A 21,297-nucleotide genomic window follows, 5' to 3' on the forward strand; every position below is an offset into this window, starting at 1 on the left:
GTGTTTGTTAGCTATATACACAGATAAATTAGAGAGACTAATACAAATAGATAATATGAAACAGTGTGAAAGTGTTTGGAGTCAGGAAGGGTGGTTCCTTTAGCATTTCTCCCATTTCTACCTTACCAGGGGCAACAGGAGGCGTTTATCCTGTCACACCCCAAAGGGGGCGGTGAGTGGCTCGGTGAGCTAGGCCTCTGTGTCTGTGATTAAAAGGTTGTCGGCTCAAGCTTTGGCAGAACAGTCACATGTCTGTGGACCCTTGAGCAAGGCCCTTAACACGCCACCCAATTCCAGGGGTGCCGCACGATTGCTGACCCTTTGCTGTGACCCCCAGGCTTGTTCTCACCTGCACATGTGTCTCATGGAGAGCATGACAGAGTAGGCAAAGAGAAGATGCCAGTGTCCCTGTACTATGCAAATGGCAAATAGAAGATAATTTCTCGACATAATATGGGCTTATATTTTTCTAGAATTCACAGCAGACAGTGATCTGCTTAATTTTGCCTCCAAATGTTCCCTTGAAATCACTCAAAATCCCAAAACAGTCGCTAAAGTCATTCCGCAGCTCGGAACCACAAACCCGCAGATGGCATCTGATTCAAAGCGGGCCGGGTTACAATAATAAGCCTTTATGAAGTCAGTGTGGATGAGCTGTTCTTAATTTGTGAGGGGGGATGACGGAGAGAGCTCTCTGCATGGAGTCCCCCCCCCCCCCCCCCCCCGCCTGTGTTAAGCCATATTGAACCGGCACAGTCACTAATTCAGTAATACCACTCTTGAGGACCACCCAGAGATCGGGGATTTCAGCTTGAAGTCAGCACTAGCCAGCATTAACTGACCTCGAGAATCTGCATTGCAGCTACAGGGAGTTCAGCTGTGTAGTATTTATTGAAATTGGTAACACTTTACTAGAGAGGGCACAAATAAATTAGTATTATGCTATTACTTATGTATTAATTAACCACAAACTAAGTCTTAGTTACATACTGATGTCATGTTCGTTCATAATTAATGAATTGTGATGCATCTTTTATCATTAGTAGTTACTATATTTGTTTGTGATTTGCACTTCAGTAGTAACTGAGTTACTACTAAGTTTCTGTGTCCCGTCAGGTAAGGTGTTACCCTCAAATCTGTATGAAGGACAGGGAAACATCCTTGACGTCACACTGACAGTGTATCCATGCTTATTCTAAGCGCATGTCCTGGTCAGGGTCGGGGGGGGGATGGGGGTGGGGGGGGGGGAACCTGCCCCAGGCAGCACAGGATACAAAACAGGGGTACACCCTTCATAGACAGCCAGCCCATCCCAGGGCAAACAAAGGATCATTGCACTTCATGGCATAACATGGGCTTAGATTTTTCCAGCAATTTAGACATTATAGCCATTCCATAGCTTGGAACCGTAAGCTCATTGGGCAAAGGCATAGAATTATTATGGGAAATTCAGACAGCAGTTAGCCTAAGGGCGTATCTTTGGACAGCAGGAAGACATAAGTGGAACATAGAAATCACACACACAGCAGATGTGAGATTCCAACCCTCAACCATGAAGGTATTACAGTAGTGCTGCCCCAACAGAGTCGAGTCACTATTTGCAGATAGTTTATACTTCTGGCAGATGGGCTCACCTCATATTCTGGAACATTTCTGTAACATGCAGTTCAAGGCAAGTTTGAGGGTCACCCTCCACGTGGAACAAATGTGCAGTGGGTGGACATGGCGCCGTCCCCCCACAGCACCGTGTCACCTCCACGCATGAGTGTTAAAGGGTAAGCACAACCACGTGGAATCCCCAAAGCCTGCAGCATGGGCCCAGACTGTCTCCCCAGGAAAGCCGTCCCAAGCACAGAAACATGATTGAACTGGACGTCTCAGCCAGGCAGTTGGGGAGTGTCACGCACAGTGAGCCGTGCGCAGGAGCCGCCGCGTAAAGGGGGGGTCCATCTGTGGGGCTTAAGCCTGAAATTGGGCATCATTCTGATGGAGTTTATGTAACAGCCCCTGGAAACTGCGCCCCAGGCAGATTTCTCCTAGACACAAAGAGACAAGACAGGAAATGTTTCCTGCCCCAGGGTTTAAACTATCATCCTCAAAACCCTCGTCTACTTTCCCGACAAGTGCTATGCAGCGTAAACGGCCAGTAATGATGCTGACTGTCTCGGGACTTCTTTGACAGCATAACATTTTAATGAGACACTTTTCCCACCTATAATAAGGCTTGGCACAGAGCGAGGCTGCATCGCGATTACGCCCAGTGGGAATGGAGACATGGCTGTGCTTTTTTCGCCTGTAGATGCATGTAACTGGTGATAAAGTGCCGGAGGGGGTGGGTGAGGGGGGGGAGGTTCGCCTTGAACACAAATGGCAGCTTAATCAGCTCTGTGCTGGGGGGGTTTCTTTGTTAAGAGCAAGCTGGTTTTCTCTGAGGTACTTCCTTCAATGTCTGCAGATAATTAATAAATTAAAAGCCTTGAAAAATATAGCATGATGGTTTAACTCATTTAAGACATATAATTAAACATATAAATTGACCATACTGTATTTGGCCACAGTGTGCTGCGATTATGTGTAACATGATGAGCTGTGTGATTATGTACAAAATAATTGCAGTATGCTTAAAAAGTCACCTTATATAAAAGATGGAAAATGCAAAGACAAAAAACTCAGAAGTAAAAGTAGGAATTACCCTGTTTGCACTGTGATTCACTAAAAAATGGCTGATGAAAGAAATATAATTTGAACAATAACAACTGTGCAGCATCTGCTGTAGTATAACGATAAAAACCACAGTTATAATGACAAATTAGTATGATACACGTGTAAAAATATAGGCAGCAGACAAAATAACGGCAAATGCATGAAAAAGGACTTTGAAGCAATTAAATCACAATTACAAACACAGCTACTAAAGTGAGTCATGGGTCGAGTGTCAGTTAGCGGCATAGGTCAGTTATAAATGAGGACTGATGATCAGCACTTTGACATATGAGTTTTCAAAGCAACATGACACAACTAACAGAGCTCCAGAGACGCCATGCAGTTTGTGCATCATTCACAAAACTGTGAAATTATTTACTAAAGGGAACATGACAGCAATATGCCAAACATGAACAAACTGCATTGGCAAAGAGGAACCGCTGCTGTAAAGTCAAAGCTCACTCACTGGAACAGATGGACACTTGACAGGTTAGTCAATCACCAGACATAAAGATTGCCTCAGACAAAAAGATATAGTGTCAGACAAAAAGATATAGTGTCAGACAAAAAGATATAGTGTCAGACAAAAAGATATAGTGTCAGACAAAACGTCACTATTGAACTGACACAGGGACTCCTGTGATGCGATCACAACAAAAACTGCGCACCCTGAGCTTCACAAGGACACATAGCCTGGTGTAAGGAGCATAGACCCAGGGCAATAACGTTTCTCTACATCAGTGTAGGATTAGAGAAAGCAGAATGATACCTTCGGCCCACACAGCGCCTCCTGGTGTCGGGGGAGTGTTTAGGATCCATGATGGCTCAGCATGGTCATATAAAGGGATAGGAGGCTGTTTTACTGGCCCAGTTCCTCCCAGTGCTACAATCACTCTCCCTCATGATGGTCCCGCATTCCAAGACGATAATTCCCTTAAACACTCTGCTAAACAAATTCAACGGTGCCTTGACGAGCTCCAGGATGAAGATCAAAGCCTTTCATGGCATCCTCAGTCATCAGACCTAAACACCATACGACATTTATGGGAGGTTCTGGAGAACATTTTGCAAAGAGTATTTCCACCAGCATCATCCAGCAAAGATGGAGATGGCTGGGTCTCCTACCACACACAGTTCGGGATTTGCATGACGGCATTCCAGGGAGTGAAGCACAGAATGCCTTCGGAGTGAAATCTAAAGCTATTCTAGGCCAGTGGGGTCTGACAGACGAATATGGTAACACTTTACTTCAGGGGGCACAAATAATGTAGTACTACACTCTTACTTAATGTAGTACTACACTCTTACTTAATGTAGTACTACACTCTTACTTAATGTAGTACTACACTCTTACTTAATGCATTAATTAAGTGTTAGTTTCTTGCTGATCCATCAGAGGCAATCAATCATATTGGTTCATGTATTTCATGCAGTTACTATATTTGTTGATGATTTGTACTTGGGTAGCAACTGAGTTACTAAGTTACTTGTGCCCCCTTGAGTATTACTGAAGGGAATTGTTTCGCTAACTGGTCACAAAGAAATAACAAACTTCAAAATAAATAGGTGGATAACTGATATACAAGTTTCCAGTATGTATGCACTGCCAAACTGGTAAATAACTTATGAGTGACGTATAAAAAATTCAATCAACCTTTCCCAGTAGGAGGTATCCTGATATCGCTAGTCTGAAGTGTTTATGTTCTGCACAGACCGTGAAAAGCGTTCCAGAAACTCATCAAAGAATCCATCACGCGTCGCTAGTGCCCAGCACTCCTGACTGTTTATTCATCCAGGACAGCAGCCGGCCTTGAAATTCGTACTCGAAATATTTATTTTAGAAAAATGCTGAAATTGACCAGCCAAGAAAGCAAGATCAGGTAGGCGGAGCCCATTGCGCTTGACCGCACGTGGCGGGCTAAATCGCTGCCTTGGTGGGATGGATCGGCTTAGACGGTCCAGCCAAATGATGTCGAGGAATTCTACAACATGAACGTGTGGCCTCTTTTCTCTGAGTAAATAGCCTTTTCCTCAACTGATTGGAATTATCTGATGCCCGTATTGTAAGGAACAATGGATCATATTCTACTCCAGTCTTTAAATTCCCTGTGGACATATTAATTATTCTGCCATCTTGAAGAATTCCAGGCACTCTCTTTTCGTGGCATAACAAGATTTTTCATGCTGGTACTCGTCCCTCTCCCCAGTTCAAATCTGCTCAAAGGAGAAGTCTTATTGCACACGCTTGTTTACAGTAAAGCGTGCCACAGAAATTTAAAAACTGAAACATTAAACTGGCTATTACCTTGAGCTAGACTTGCAGTCAAGACCGCCTAAACCAAAACCAAGACACTACCAAGACCAGAGGGTATCGAGACCAAGACTAAGACCAAGACAGACCTAGTCAAGACCAAGACAAAGTCGAGACGAGACAGAGACCGAAAAAAAAGACCCCCTTAACTTTTGTGTGCTGTTGAGGACTGACATGACGGGAACTGACTGGTCCCAAAGTCATCTGACAAAACAGCTAACACCTCAGACAACTGTCTAAAGGATGGGAAATATGTAACCGATTTCAGTTACAATTTCATCTACAAATTAAGTATAACATCAAATTGAAGATTATAATTACAATTATAAACTTGAAATTGCATCATGTCCCATTGTAGCAGTACTAGCCAAATGACACTGTATGATATCAACTTCCCTGAAATGGATTAGGCCTGTTAAGTCAACACAACGTGATATGCAGATGTTATTTAAAAGTCAATGGTCACATTTATTTAGTCAAACACCATTTTAAGTAAAATACTGTAATCAAACAATACAAAGACATGCACACACGTCACATGAATCAAATGCAAACTACAAATACTATATACCATTACAAACTGTACATCAAATTGTGCATTAATAAGAATAAGGACAAATGCTTAAAAGATTCTGGCATCTTGATGTCTGCGGTCTCGAGACATCCAACTCTACCTTGAGCACAACGTAGTCAATACATTAAAGGGAATTTGACATACAAATGTCTTGTAAGAAGTCCAGCGAGGAAGATGCAGAAATTGCGATTTGACTCATGCCGAGTTAGTATAGGACAAAGGCTGAGTAGTGGAACGTTAAGTGGCTAGCAGAAAAACAATAATTTGACTGGCATTTTTTAAGTTGCACGTGTCCGTCAACATTTCTGCTGATGTGAATCGCTAATCCTTCTCTCTGGGGTGCAGACATAAGAGGGGGAGGTTACTTACAGTCAAACAGTCAATTTCAGTCAAAAGTAAACCTAAGTACTTATAAGGGCACACAGTGAACCATGTTATTAATTTACACTCAATTTCCATGACATTACACTTAGTATTTGATCAGTAGACAGATAACCTGAGAGACATGGGTCACCCATCATGCATCTGGATAATTTTACAATAGCAAACAGGCTGAATGAAACAGTGCTTTATTTGCAGAAGTACAGGTACTTTGGAATGCTTTCATTTTTTTGCATATCCCATCTTGCTCTCCTTTAAGACATACTGTATACTTGCTTGGGGTCAGGCATTTATCTGTCACCCCAGTAACATTTTGCAGGTGTTAAGGGTCTTGCTCAAAGGCCCAATGGCTATGTGGCTATTCTGCCAAACACGGGATCTAATCCAATGACCTTGCGAACACTAACGTGCTGAGCCACGTATTCTAGCCAATGGCAGAGCTCTAGTTGAATGAAGTTCCTTAACTACTGACTGACCTTGGTCCATGTTTTTGCTCCCATCCAGCTCCCTGTTGATTTCATGGGGGGGTGGTCTGGGAGTCCCCAAGGACCGGGTTGCGGAACACGGTTCTAACCCTTAACCCAAAGGATGGTCTTTGTGGTAACTGTTGATTTCACAAGGGGCTGTAGGCAGGATGAGCCCCTGTTCGTGTTGCTTGCTCCGTCTGGGCGTGACACTGCATGTGAAAGCGCAGTGAGGGAAAACCACAACTGCTTCTCCAATCCAGGAAACCAGATCATTCCAAATTTTCGCCAAACACCCTCCTGTCTTCCCTCAACACCAGCCATCTGTTTTAGAAATCCATTATTTCCTAATGAAACACTGGAACAAGCTCTCGTAAGCGGTGATGTCATTCGAATAACACGGGTGTTCTCACGACCTGTACAATCATGATTTCTATCACTTTTTTTTTTTTTAAAATATCCGCACTGGGCTAGCCCTTTAAAGCAGAGACAGAAATCGGATGGTGGTTATGAACATGGGCAGCAGCCATGATCTGTAACATCACCGAGTCCTACACGATTCCGTCCGCTTGTGGGGCTCAAACGAGGATGGGGATTCCCCCGCGTAACGCTACGTAATGGACGCCTTGTGGACGTCACTGCCCCTTTAAGGGCTGGTAATGCGTAGCACGCAAGGTACGCAAAAAATAAAGGAGGGTTTTGTGTAGGTAGGGGTGGCGGAGTGTGCGGCCCCCTCCTACTGGGTTAATGTTGTTAGTTATTTTTCCAGTTTTTACACAGAAAAATCTGTACGCTGCTAAACCCGGTCTGGTTTATGTCAGTCTGTTTTAGTTCCACACGTATATGTCGAGCCGGTTGCTGGATGACCAACATTGAAGTTTATACCTATAAACACCACGTTACGTGGATCCTGTGGTGTTTCTGAGGCTGGGCTCTGCCACTTTCATCCTCATAGCTACGTTACACCTGGCGTCACGTTACCGACGTCGGCAAAATTCGGTCAGCTGGCTGGCGTGAGATTTTCAATCCGAGACGAGTCTGCACTCACACACGCACACGCATTTACATGTATGTGAGAGTTTTACTACCTTGTAAATAGTCTGTAGGGTTTGTGACCTACCCCAATGCTTTTGATGTAGCTAATTTTAGGTTTATAATGGAATTATATAGCTTTGACGTAAGATTTCTTGCGTGCGCGTGAGAGTCTGATAGCGTGAGTGTTACATCAGATGCACGAGAGTTGCCAGCCCTGCATCACTCTGCTACTTCACAAGTATGGTGCCTCAGTTTCTCAGCCAGAGAGCCTTTCAGCGATAGTGAGGCCGTTGCACTAACAGGCCCCCCGCCCCCCCCCCCCCCCTCAATCTCTCCTACAGCCTGCAACTGCAACCTGCACGCTCGCCGCTGCCGCTTCAACATGGAGCTGTACAAGCTGTCGGGTCGGCGCAGTGGGGGCGTCTGCCTCAACTGCCGGCACAACACTGCGGGCCGGCACTGTCACTACTGCAAGGAGGGCTACTACCGGGACCTGGCCAAGAACATCTCGCACCGCAAGGCCTGCAAAGGTACCGCGCTGCCTCCGACTCGCGCTGTCGCACACAGACACACGGGACACTGGGCGTTTCTCAACACCAAGAACGCAAAGATCGTACTCACAGTCTTGACAAGAGTGGTTTGGCTAACTTACCTCCCAAGAACAGACTAATGGTGCAGAGAATCGTGGGATTGATCTCGCTTGGCCAGCATGCAACTGGTGCATCCTTCATATTTGGGGCTGGGGCAAGATCAACGACACAAAGGGATTTTTACCCTCCTCTGTGCTCCTGTTCTTAGTATTGGAACTGGTCTTCGGCAATGGAAGATGACGTAAAATGGCTACACGAGAACACAAGAACAGTCGAGTATGCATATTGAGAGACACCCAATGTATGAGGGGCCATAACGACATATAACCATTTTCACAGTCTCCCCGGTATCCAGTGTTGACATTCTTTTAAGGAAGTGCTTAAGAGAAAATAGATCAACTTCCCCCCCAAATGATCATTGCTGACAGAATTAATTATTTTGAAATATTAATTCACTATTACCCTTGAGTATTACCCTTGAGTATTGCCCTTGAGTATTACCCAGTGTGGAGGTTTAAAAAAAGAAAAAAAGCACAGATATGGCAGCATTTCTGAGCTAATGGGAGCAACCGGAAGCAGATTTTACAAACAGGCCCATCAAGTCAAGGGCGGCCCTGACATCCAGCTTAATTGCAGTGCAAAGAGGTATTTATCCCTGCGTGGACCATGCATGTTGTTATATGCAAGATGCCTTTAAGGGTCCATTTTGTGGATGTGATGCATTCAGCTCTTAGACTCCATAGGTCTTTCGGCTATAGTTGTGGGGGAAGAGGGGGGTGCATTTTTTCTGTGGCCTGAACAGAGCCAGCAGAACTAGTCAAAGAGACGCAAATATTCACATGCAGCGGCAGAAGCCTGCAACTTAACAAAGAGAAACCACTTCACCTGTAAGCTGACATTGACTGAGACTTTAAACCTTTCTTTCTAAAGCTGGGCTGTGAGACACTGTGGGCTTTAATACCCGACAGACCTGGTCCAGGATCTCTCTCCTGCACCATACGGTTTGCTGGATCTAGTCTGCGATATTCTTTCAGATGTGACACATACTCTGTGCTTCTCTTACGGATTAAGAGCTGGCCAATAGACACTGAAAAATGCCATCACTCGGAAACTTCGGTGTAAATGGAAACGGTAGACAGGGCAGAATTCCCAAGCCCGCCGAATTGTCCGGATTCCTGGTGACCTCGTCCCCACCCCATTCCGTAATCCGCCGCTTTTCCCACATCCTCGCTGCGTCTCGACTCCCAGGCAGCTGGGACACAGCTCTCCGCCTGACATTCCACAGACAGCGTCCTCTCACCAGAGCCCCGTGCTCAAGGGTAACTATTTCTCTGTCAGTTCACCTGTATAATTCCCCTCCCACGAATTATCTCTGGGGGGTGTCATTTGAACTAACCCAGCAGTTATTATGGTAGGTAACATCACAAACTTGATCTCTCAATTAGTTGCCCGGAGGAGTAAGATGGCTTAATGGCTGATTCTGCAGCCTGTCTGATGTGGTCTGGGAGCATTCAGCGTATCGTACGGATTAGACAGAAATCCCCATCCTAGAATTTGGCCTTCAGTGGCGTGTCAGTCACTGTGTGAACATTCTCTCTCTCTCACAGCTCTTCTCTGAAAACAGAACAAACACTTACAAAGAAAAGCACCTGGGATCTGAACCTGACACCTTCCAGTGTCCTTTCGGTGACATTAGGAGTGCTGGGTTCACGCACCCGGTGCCAAGTCGCGATGCACACACACACGCACACACACACGCACACACACACACACGCGCACACACACACACACGCTCACACACGCACCCTGCCGTTCCTAAAAAGGGACTTCCCCTCTCAGTTTACTCTCGACTTCTTCACGGCCAGCGCTATGTCTCATAATAAAAGTGTAAACAAATTCCAGTCCGAGGTCAGTTCTGACCCTGACAATGTCCAGGGTCCTGGCGCTAATTTAATTACGGCTAATGTAGCCTCAGTTTCACTTTAGCATGACTGCATCAGAACAGAGTCACAATAAATAATCTGTTTCTATGACCCAGTGGAGACAAACGCCAGGCAGCACAGCCTCCCTGCTTGCCAGCTTAAATATTTTGACAAACTATAATTGAAGCGCGGTGGACAACAGAGCACCACTAGGAACGAGCCTGTGACTGGCTCCGACCTCCTAATGAATAAACCACACGCGTTTCTGAAACATTATGATGCGTATTGATGGAACGTTCCAGCACGACTGGGGGCACCAGCCGGCCCTGTGTGTCGCAATCCGGCATCGCAGCCGCGCTCTTTTCAGGTGACGTGCACACGCACTCTGCCCCGTGCCATCGGTGTGGGGGCTCTGTTTATTTTTTTGAGTCAGGAGAACGGGCTCCCTGCGGGGTTTTCGGGAAAGGGCTTGGACTGAAAAGACACGGTCAGATGAGAACAGCACCGCTTGGAAGATATTTTACTCTGGAAATAAACCTCTAATGCTCACCTCATTTGCACAGGAGTTCATTGAGTAGGAGGAAAGCCATTAAGTTGAAGGGGAAGCGCCCCCGGTGGGGGGTCAGGAATGCTTACGGCTATGTTTCCTAGGTTTACGGCTTCATCCCTCATCGACTGTGGTGTAAATATGGGGAACCCTCGCTGGCTTTTATTTTGTTCCATTTTGTCATGCACTTCATCACGGAGCAGTCAGCGCCCCCCGGGAAGCTCAGCGGGCCTGGGGCAGGGTTCGAGCCCCCCAGGGCTCTGCTCCAGCTGTGCCCCCCCCCAGTTTGATCGCATGGCGATCTGGACTCCTGATGAGTTAATGGCTGGGGGGTGGGGTCTATTTTAACATCATTTATCCTCATTTTCTCAACAAATCCACCCCCCTTTCATCCAAATATAGATACAGTCCCGCAGCCACTTCTTTCAATCGCAGTTAAATGTTTTAAATCAGCTTGAATTAGCTAAATATGTTTCAGTTTCGTTTCGGCCCCCGAACCCCTGAGCATCGTCTCTCGTTCTTTGGCTGAATTACGTAATGATGCTCCGTCCCGTCTCTCTCACTCTGGTACACATCTCCTGCTGAGGAAGGTCTCAGCGCAAAGACAGCATGCTCTGCACCTCCTCCGGAGAGGAATAGGGCACCCATCTTCAGCTTCTAAGCAGTCCAGTCACACCCGTGTTCAGAAAACGTTTTGTTGCTCAGTTAATGGGAAATATATTTTTAAAAACAGGGAGAATATAACTGAGGACCAATGATGTTTTTGTAAAAACACACAAAAACACACAAACAGATTACACGACCTCCAAAATATGGCTTATATTGACACAGTCAGGCTTCACAGACCACAATAATCTATTCTGGTTAGGGATTTTAAAAATACGCTTTTTCTGGTGACTTCACTGATTTAATACTTATTGTCATTTTATGAAACACGTCAGTGTGGGCCTTTGAATGAATGATTTATGTATTTTGCTTTTCTAAATGAAGTCATTTTTTGCAGCGATAAAATTTACATGGAAGAAAGATTGAAAGGCTCTCAGTGGGGATGGTCTCTTCTAGACTTCCAGTCAAAGGGCTCACAGTACAGAACCGGGTCGAGACCCGCCAGGGTAAATCGGTGCCCCTGCACCGATTGTATCAGCTATCTGTCGGTTTCGGCTGATACAGTGACAATCGGCCGCCGGCCAGTGGTTAAAAATGAGCTAATACCGCCGATAATTCACTAGTGACGCATAGTACTTTGCACACTCCTGAACTAAACAGTTAGAAAAATGTCTGCTGTGTGGAATTATTTTAATGTTGTTAGAAATGCATTTTGCAAACATTGCTCTGCTGAGATTCCAAGAGGCGGATCTAACAATAAACATTTCAACACAACAAATTTAAGCCAAGACAGTAAAGAGTATGAAGAGTTTCTAAAAAACAAACCCATTCCGGTGAAGAAGGCTGCAATCTTGCCGAATAACGTGAGTCCATCAGTAACTCAAGCGTTTGATAGCAAAAGAAAATTCAGTGCAGAGTTTATCACGCTTGATGATAAGCTCATTTCTGTTATAAATGTTATAAATATATAAGATGTTTTCCGTTATGAAATTTAATGCTCTGTAGTGATGGACAAAATGAAGGTTCATGAACCACTCGCCGTATTTGGAGCTCTTTGAATGACAAAGGGCACAAAGCAGGCTGCTTTCACCAAGAGCTCCATCCAGTGGTGTCAAAAAATACAGCAGGTGGTTCATGAAGCCTCATTTTGTCCATCACTAGTGCTCTGGGAATTAAGTCGTATGCTAGAGTTGGTGTTTTCGTACCCAAAAATAAACACTGTTTCATATTTTTGGAAAGTAGACTGTAGATGTGAACTGACGACACTCTGGTGTCGGGGTTTTCGGGGAGCTGCAGATGGCACCTCCCGCAGGATTTCCACACTCGTTACATGGACACCCACAAAAGCTTCCACTACAAATGTTTCCTATGCTTGTGTTGGGGGGGGGGGGGGCATAGGGCACATCGCCAAACTGGGAACGATGGGAGCACCTCAGAGACCATGAAGACATACAACTAATTAGGGGTTGCCGTTCGGGGGTGCAGGGTCACACGCTGCATGGGGGCATGAAAACCCCTATCGAGGATTATCAAGAAAATGAAGGGTGACGTTTTGAGTCTCAAGGACATGGGGACTTGGATGCCGGGCAAAAAATAAAGGACTTTGTCTCTGGTCGAGCTCCGAGAGCCGCTATGAGCTGCATCGCGGCCGTGGAAATCAGCAAATGTGCTTAAGGGCTTAGGGGGAAGCTGGGTGCTGAGAACCAGGGGGAAGAGAGTGAATTATCACATGGAACAGGAGCCCATGGGGACACGACGAAATGGCCAATGGCCTGATTCTTAAGAACTGAAGAATGTCTCATGATGCTCACACTATTACCTCTAACAAGTCCACACTGAATACTGGGTGTTTCTCAATACCAAGAACGCGAATATCGCTCTTGAGGTCTTGGTAAGACCGGTCTTGCTAACTTGACTTCCAAGAACAAACTTGGGGCGCAATGAATCATGGGACTGGTCTCATTCGGTGAGGATGCAACCGATGTGTCCTTAATATTTGGGGCAAGAATGACATCCGAGGATTTTTACCGTCCTCCGTACTTCTATTCTTGAGTGTTGGATCTGGTTTTCGGAAATGGAGGATGACGTAAAACAGGGAACACGAGCCCAGGGTGGCCCCCGTGCCCCTGCCGCCCTCCTGTCTCCTGCCCCCGTTGCCGTTTACTGATCTACCCTTTGTGCTCCCGTTTCCCTCGCCTCTTCTCTCATCTCGTCCCTCTCAGCGTGCGAGTGCCACCCAGTGGGAGCTGCCGGCAAGACCTGCAACCAGACCACGGGCCAGTGTCCCTGCAAAGACGGCGTGACCGGAATCACCTGCAACCGATGTGCTAAGGGTTACCAGCAGAGCCGCTCGCCCATCGCGCCCTGTATAAGTACGTGGGCCGGCCTCATCTCACCAGCGCAGCTACAGTCACATTCCTCTCAGACCCATGTACACACTGCTCATTATCATTACTCTACATCAGGGTTTCCCAGTCTGGTACTTGGGGACCCATAGATGGTCAAAGTTTTCTCCCTCCCAGTTCCCTGAAGAGAGCTTGGAGGGAGCAAAAACATGGACCGTCTGTAGGTCCACGAGGACTGGGTTGGGAAACACTGCTCTACAATATTATTACATCATTACAAAAGACAATCAGCCAATGACATTTCACCTGAGCAAACCATAAGGAAACCTGATTCCTTCTTTCTCCTTGGGATTGACCCCCGTTGTGTGCATTCTCCGTTAATCACATTCATTATTTCTATATTCTTTGGTCAGGGGTGAATACAGGGGCGGGCCCACAGGAGTACTGGCCCCCACTAAGTACTGATTGGCCCCCGCTGTGCCCCCTCACCTGTCACTCATCAATTCAAAACATATCATTGGCTAATGATAAGGTTGGCCCGTCTGCATGAATTATGCCCCCAACCTTAAAAAAATCCCAGAATTGCTCCTGCCTTTGGTCCTTGCTTCCCTTGCATCTCAATGGCGTTAAGCTTCCTGAACCACTCAGAGGTGACAGAAAGAACCAAGTTTTCACATCCGAACTGGTACAGGAACTATCCAATGACAAATGGACACAAAAAGAACAGGGAGGTGCCCCCTGAAATCTCCCATTTGCCTGCTTCTCTTCCAGCAACGCTCAATTACATTTCACCATTGTTTCTTCCACAATGTATCCCTCGTGATATAATTACCAGGCGGATGCTTAAAGACTGACATAATTTGTAGGTGTTAGGAATCATTTGTAGAATCCAATGGATATTTAACTGAAGGGGACCTGGAACTTCTAGAAGGTCCAAGAGCACGACCCCTTGTCTTTTTAGCAAAAAGCAACTAACCACCGAGCCTCCGGCTGCTGCATCTTGCTCTGTTTTTTTTCCGTTTGCGACGGTAACGTCTCTGCTTTTCTTTGTGTGCAGAAATCCCGACGGGCCCCCCCTCGACCTCGGTGAGCAGCACGGTGGAGCCTTCAGGTAACCATTTTCCTGAGCTCTAACCTCTCTGTCGCGGTCTGTCTCAATGGCTTTCTGTGCAGGAACAGGAAACAGAATGAAAAAGCACCTCAGGGCCATTGGCGTAAATGTGCATGCTGTGACGAAAAGTTACACAGACACTCGTGAGAGAATCTGACTACGGTCACAACATGGAGCTGCAAATTCACGGCGGACAGAAGCCTGTGCACTGCCACGCATAAGTGAAACCAAATCAGATGTACAGGGTTAACTGCCTAGCGGGACGGTGACTCATTTAAATCATGCAGGACTTGCATTTCTTGAAGACACTTTTCAGAACAAATGTTTGCTCAGCTTGTGAGAGACATTCCTCTTTTGGGTCTTGGAGGGGTCCTTAGAACCAGGTGGTTCCCCGATGTGTCTACCTTGACTTGTGGTTCAAGAGCGAGATGGAGGCAGATGTTCTTCAGGGTGGACAACTCATGCCAGTTTCAAATGGGTCAATATGACCCAGGAAGGGATAAACAGCACTGTGAAATGAGACCATGTGAGTTAAGGTTCCACATCCACACGTATGTGTTGTTACAGGGGAACCTCCATACCTATGGCTCTTGAATTAGTGCAGGAACAGCTTGTTGAGAGCCAGATAGGCAGGAATAGCCCTCCTCTGCACCCAGCCCTCCACCTCATGGGGACGGAGACAGAGGTACGATACAAAACCAAAAATATTGATTGAAGAGAATTTTTGAAGCCTAGGACAGATTACAAATTTTATTTTTTAGGAATGCTATTCATGAATGGAAGCAAAGAGCCACATCAATGAATGACCCAAAGAAACATGATATTTACTGTGGCCTAAAACAAGAATCGATAGACTTTTTAATGAGTCAACAACTGATATCACAGAATGCAATTACATTCTTTAACTTGTGAGTTCTCTTTTAGGTTCAGAATGTACAATCCTTCATATCATAATCATAATCACAGTGCTACGCTACTGGCATCAGAGTAATAGATTCATACATTAGTAGCTTTCGGCCATGGTTGGCTAATCCTTCCTGTTTCATGTCAACCCAGTTTGGGAGCAGCACTCTAAGAGTAATAATACACAGGGCAATTTTTTGAACAATGTTGCCGGGCAATTGCCAACCAGGTGAGACAAGGGGCAACTGGGTCCGGATGATCGCGAAAAATTGCCCACACTGCCGATCAAAGTTTTTTAAACAGAAATTTGTTGCCCAATATCAGTAGGAAAGTCATCGGCTGGCAACAAAAGTTGCCCTGTGTATTGTCACCCTCAGAGCTTGCAGCCTTCGCTTTAGACCTGAGTATGACGTCCCCAAACGCTGGCCTGATTACAGCAGGTCCGCAAGCGTCACCCTTGGTGACTCTGGGTAGGACCCCGGCCTCTTTGATCACAGTGCTGCTTGGCCAGTGGGAGTTATTTTCCTACTTGGTCCTACACCAGCGGGCACTAAAAAAAGCTTTTCTTCATGGGTGGCTAATTTTCCTATATGAGTCTTTGTGCTTGGGAGGCCAGGGGGGTCAGGGGTGGCTTGGGGGGCGTATTATGGCAAAATAACTGCGGTTCCATAGTAAAGAGTGGCCGCAGGGTTTGTAAACCCCTGATTGAAAATTCTGGTCGCGCCACAGCTCAGTTATACTTGACAACACAATTCAACACCGACCAGGCAGCCTGGTCTGTGGTAGATGCAGGAATCCCTGTTCCTCCCTTTACCTGCTTATTTTTATGACAACCTAACGCATGTCCTGCTCTGCTCTACTCCCACGGGCAGACTGTGACACCTACTGCAAGGTGACCAAGGGGAAAATGAAGATCAACATGAAAAAGTACTGCAAGAAAGATTACGGTGAGTTCATTTTGGGGGTGGGAGTTTGAAGGCGCACGAGATGGAGCCCCGGAGGAGGGGGGCACCACGCCATCTCGAAACAGAAAATGACAACAAAGGTTCCTGAAGGCTACTATCCACACCTGGACCTTGATCCCAATATACCTTTTAGAGCCATGTAACCTGGTCCTCAGGGGCCCACGGACAGTCCACGGGGGAGCTGGGAGGGAACAAAACCATGGACTGTCTGCAGGTCCCGAAGGATCGAATAGGGAAACACTGTTTTAGAGTGCTGTGTGCACCCCCTGCTGGTGGCAAGCAATTCCCGCGTTTCCTAAACCAGAATTTGTGAGTGGGGGTGCATGCAGCAGGGGTCTATGAGGACTCGAGCTTTTGAGTGTGGGTATCATACAATTGGCACATCGGGGGGGGGGGGGGGGGTTCTCTCCCAGTAAAGAGCAAAATCAGTTACAAGCTGGTGTTTTCTACTGTGCAATCAGTATGAAAAATGTTTCACAGACTCCGACACAGATCATTTACACACAACACAGATTTCTAAGTGTATTTTTTTTCCAACCTTAATTAACCTGCAAGAAAACTGACGTTTGCCCGCAATGGAGCCTCTTTGCATGTTGGAAAATATGTACCTTTCTTACACGGAACCAACCAGCATGCAAAAGCTTTGCGTTGAGTTTGCGTCGCATAAACAGAAGCGGGGTCTGAACGTGGCAGGCACAAGCCAGGAAATACAAAGGCCTGTTTTTATCAGCTTGTTTAAGAAAACAAATTGGACTGGCTGTGGATTTATTATCTGCTTAACAAGTGTGAGGTTTTGTTTCGTGAGCAGTCAGCTCCTGTCGAGCGTGTAAATGGCAGCGGGGGGGCTCACTGTGGCTGTGCGTGGCAGCGTCGTGTGACCTCATGCACTCGGTATATTTCACTCACTGAGGCCGCTCGCCGCGTTTTCCTATGAAGGGACAGGGAAACCCATTAAAGGTCACTGATGTTTCTGGGACTCCAAGAGCAACAAGGTCAGCCTGGGGTCCCGCTGAGAGAGATGGTGGAATTCCTGCTGGACGTCCACAGCTGACACTGGCCATTCCCAGCTGGCTCCACTGTACCAGTGACCTGGACAGTCAGCTGAACCGAGGCCAGGGTGGGGGGATTTGCGAAACACAGGGAGCTCGGTTTAATCTGACCTGCCCCCCCTCCTTCGGTGAGCAGCGAGCATGATCGGCACACTGTGGGGGGGAGAAACACAGTGGAAGCCACACTGTCACCAAGCTGCACAACCCCCCGCCCCCCCCCCCATATTGTCCATTCGGACAAAAGCTGAGCCAATTCCATGCTTCAATAGGTCTTTCACTGGCCAATTTCCCCATTCTTTTCACGCCCCCACCCCCCCCCCCCCCCCCACCATTCCTCCGGCGAGTGCCGCTCTGACAGGCCATTGTCGTACCGGCCTCCCTCACCAAGCACCTTGGGTTGGGGGGGGGGGGGGGGCTCAGCCGAACAAGCGAAAACAGCGAGAGTCTTTCTTCCCATTCATCTGGACAGCAGGTACCCTAGTAACTGGATCATAATGTTAAAGGTTTCAGCCCCCAGTAAGAGAACCACTGCTGTGGGTGGTGGTGGGGGGGGGGATTTCGGTCCCGTGGCAGCGAGTCTGTCGTTTCTGGGCATTTTTCCCGAAGGGACCGTGAGGCGAACTTCGGACAATGCCGCACGGTTCGCCAAAACAGATGGGGAATTTGTCAGCCGACCTAGAGGGTGACTATTCAGCCAAATCCTCGCCGGCGAACATTATCGCCGCGGACACGCCCGGCCCGCGACACCTCGCTGTGTCACAGAGCTTCTTGGAAGTCTGTGGAACTATTTTTTCCTACTGCTCAGTTGGCAAATAAAAAAGCCTGCCCCCCCCCCACCCCAACCCCAACCCTGCTTCCTTTTCTTTAGAGGAAACAAGCCGCCTTCAGCCTAAAGACACACAGCTGGTGAAAGGCAGTACTGTGAAAGAGGGCCGCACTGATTCCAACAGCCTCTATTCATCCAGAAATTACAAGCAATTTGCCCTCCTTTGCCCACCCCTCCCTCGCTCCTGAATGCTCTGCGCACCGCTATTGGGACAGGCGAAGAACCTTAAAAAGCAGCTGTTTGTATTCATCTGGGGACAAAGACACCAACTTCCTGTAGCGGGTTCAGATTATGCCCCGTGACAACGCTAGGCCAGCCAGACGCTCCTTAGTGGGGTCGCTGTTGAGTGCATCCAACACCACTCAAACCCTGAGCTAAAAATTCCTCATTCTGGACTTTTTACCTCCCCCCTCCAAATTCTTCCCAAAATCAAAGTGGCAAAGGTCAAAATGGGAAAAAAAAAACTCGTTAAAATACAACCGGTCAACTATTTGTTTGTATTGTCTCAGGGTGGTGAATTGTGTTCCATTCTCAGTCTCAGTCACCTCGGACTTCATTGGTTTAACCTTCTGTTCGGTTTGAGACTGACAGCTCTGACACAGGTTAATCCCTCTGAGAACGACAGGTGCCAGTGTTTCTGCGAGATGATCTTCTCTAACTGCCCCGCCCATCTCTCCCTCTCTGCCGACTCGCAGCTCTTCAGGTGCACGTCCTGAAGGGAGACAAAATTGGCGAATGGTGGAAGTTCATCGTCAATGTGATCTCCGTCTACAAGCAAGGCAGCAGCCGCATCCGGCGCGGCGACCAGCCCCTGTGGTTGAGGGCCAAGGATGTGGCCTGTCGATGCCCCAAAATCAAGCACGGGACCAAGTACCTCCTTCTGGGCAGTGATGAGGGGGGGGACGGCTCTCTTGAGCGCGGCGGGGGCGTCGTGGCCGACAAAGGAAGCCTGTTGGTCCAGTGGAAGGACACGTGGGCACGGCGTCTCAGGAAGTTCCAGCAACGAGAGAAGAAAGGCAAGTGCAAGAGAGCCTAAAGGTGACGGAACCGGCCCAGAGCGAGCCAGGGGAGGCCAGGAGCAAGGGGGGGAGAGACAGGAGGAGACAGGAGTGCAGGCACAGGAGGAGACGCATTCCACTGCCTTGTGTAGAAACATGAAGAGAATTTTAGGGAGATTTTGTTAGTACCTTTTGTGAAGGAGTTTCTCTATGTGGCTTTGTTGTTCTTCTCTTTGGGAATTCACTTTCGTGGACTTGCTGAGTTTGCACCTAATATTACCAGTATATAAACCAGCGCATTTTACAGAATCACATAATGCGTTATTGGAATGAATCAAGCTGCTGTATCGCATTTCTGTTTCTTAGTTATATCTATTTAAATACATCATGAATACATAGCATTGAGAATTTTCCTATAGAATCGGGGACTGAGGAAAATCAAGTGTCCTTTCTCAGTGACCTTTGGGTACCGGGAATCGCTGCCAATAAGCTGTTCCAACAGTAATGGCATGTAAAACTCAAAACCTAAAAAAGAAACCTCAGAGTTGACTTCAGTTTCCGTGTCAGGTGACAAGACGAGGGAGAAAAAAAATTCAGTCACTACTCAACTTCCCTTTGATCAACGACCCTTGGAGTAAACAATGCCTCAGACCTTTTAACTCATCTTGTGTAACTTTTCAAAGAAACTCTAACAAATTTTTGTTCGTGGGATTTTGAGCTGACATTAGTCCACATTGACATAGGCATTAAGGATATAAATAGATGAAAAAGAAAACGATTCAGCCGGTCCTGCTTGTTTGGATATGCGGCAAGCAAAGGGTTAACAGAATTTTATCTAGTGCTGATGTAAATAAACAGACTGACTGTGCCTCTGATAAACTACTCAAAAGTTTGACAAACCCTGATCACCCTTCTGTAAATGTTTTCCTTGTACAAGCTCCCAGTTCAGAGGAATACACTCTCTGTGCACAATTTCCGCACTACACTGCACTTCCCAGATTTGTTGAGTCCACATTCACTATTTTAAACATGTGAGCATAGACACCACTGCTGACTAAAACAATAATAGACGCCTTCCATCAATTCCGTCGGCATGCAAACAATCAAAAGAAAAGAAAAATGTTATTTTCCTGCTTATCAGTGTTTCCACATACAAATTCAGACACAATTTCAAGTAGAGATGCAGCAAAGCTATATTTTCAGTTTTTAGTAGACAGTAGAGGGTTATTTTAGAACAGCTCACTCCATGACCAAACCTTTACAGCACAGATGTTTGAATTCTTGTTGTTTTCTCAATAAATTCACTAAACGAGATTTAGTTGTGGCCACTACAGAAGGCCATTATGTGTTCTGTGATGCATATTACGACTAATATATTATGATAACGATGTATGAATATATTTAATGACAAATCAAGTACATATGGCTCATTTTTTCCATCTGTTTTATATTTTTTGTTGTTTTGATTATTAGAAGGCTGTGATTAAAAATAAACAACAAGGTTTCTAACTACTGAACACCAACTGGGTAGTGCTAAATCGAGAAATCTATTGAAATAAAGTTCCGGAAAAGGCAGTGTTATGCAGTTCTTCCATTGTGATGCTAAAATACCTCTGTACTTTTACTTCTGGAACAGCCAAACACTGGGGATCAGTTGCTCTTCATCCACGAACACGATAAGCCATGTCTGATATACATTTTCCACATATCGGGTTACTTGCCAAAGTCAAATTAACGATTTTTTAAAAAACTGTTGCATCTTATAACTATGCCTGCATGTCGAAACAGGCTTTGAATGGAACCAAGGCACCTGCACGCTGTAGGTTAGTAGGTGGCAACAAGAGATTCAAAGTGTGAAGGTGCATAGGGCGTAAAACAGCACCCAGCTAACCGTATCGATGTTGCGCTGAATGGCTTCTGCTTCTAGCTCAAACACCAGGATCCAGAAACCATAAAATATATGCCAT

At 46.4% G+C, this 21,297-nt stretch overlaps 1 protein-coding gene across 3 annotated transcripts in view; it reads left to right on the top strand.

Moving 5' to 3' along the window:
• Positions 1 to 20,896, top strand: part of LOC111833898 (netrin-1-like) — a 34,911-nt gene extending 14,015 nt beyond the window's left edge. For all 3 annotated transcript variants that reach the window (XM_023792631.2, XM_023792622.2, XM_023792612.2), the window contains exons 3-7: positions 7,810 to 7,998; positions 13,356 to 13,505; positions 14,536 to 14,589; positions 16,365 to 16,439; positions 19,028 to 20,896. In XM_023792631.2, coding sequence (XP_023648399.1) covers positions 7,810 to 7,998; positions 13,356 to 13,505; positions 14,536 to 14,589; positions 16,365 to 16,439; positions 19,028 to 19,368 — 809 coding nt within the window. In that variant the 3' untranslated portion in view covers positions 19,369 to 20,896. The remainder of the gene's footprint in view (positions 1 to 7,809; positions 7,999 to 13,355; positions 13,506 to 14,535; positions 14,590 to 16,364; positions 16,440 to 19,027) is intronic.
• The last annotated feature ends 401 nt before the right edge of the window (positions 20,897 to 21,297 follow it).

The sequence above is a fragment of the Paramormyrops kingsleyae genome, chromosome 22 (genome assembly GCF_048594095.1).
Source record: "Paramormyrops kingsleyae isolate MSU_618 chromosome 22, PKINGS_0.4, whole genome shotgun sequence".
Lineage (NCBI taxonomy): Eukaryota > Metazoa > Chordata > Actinopteri > Osteoglossiformes > Mormyridae > Paramormyrops > Paramormyrops kingsleyae.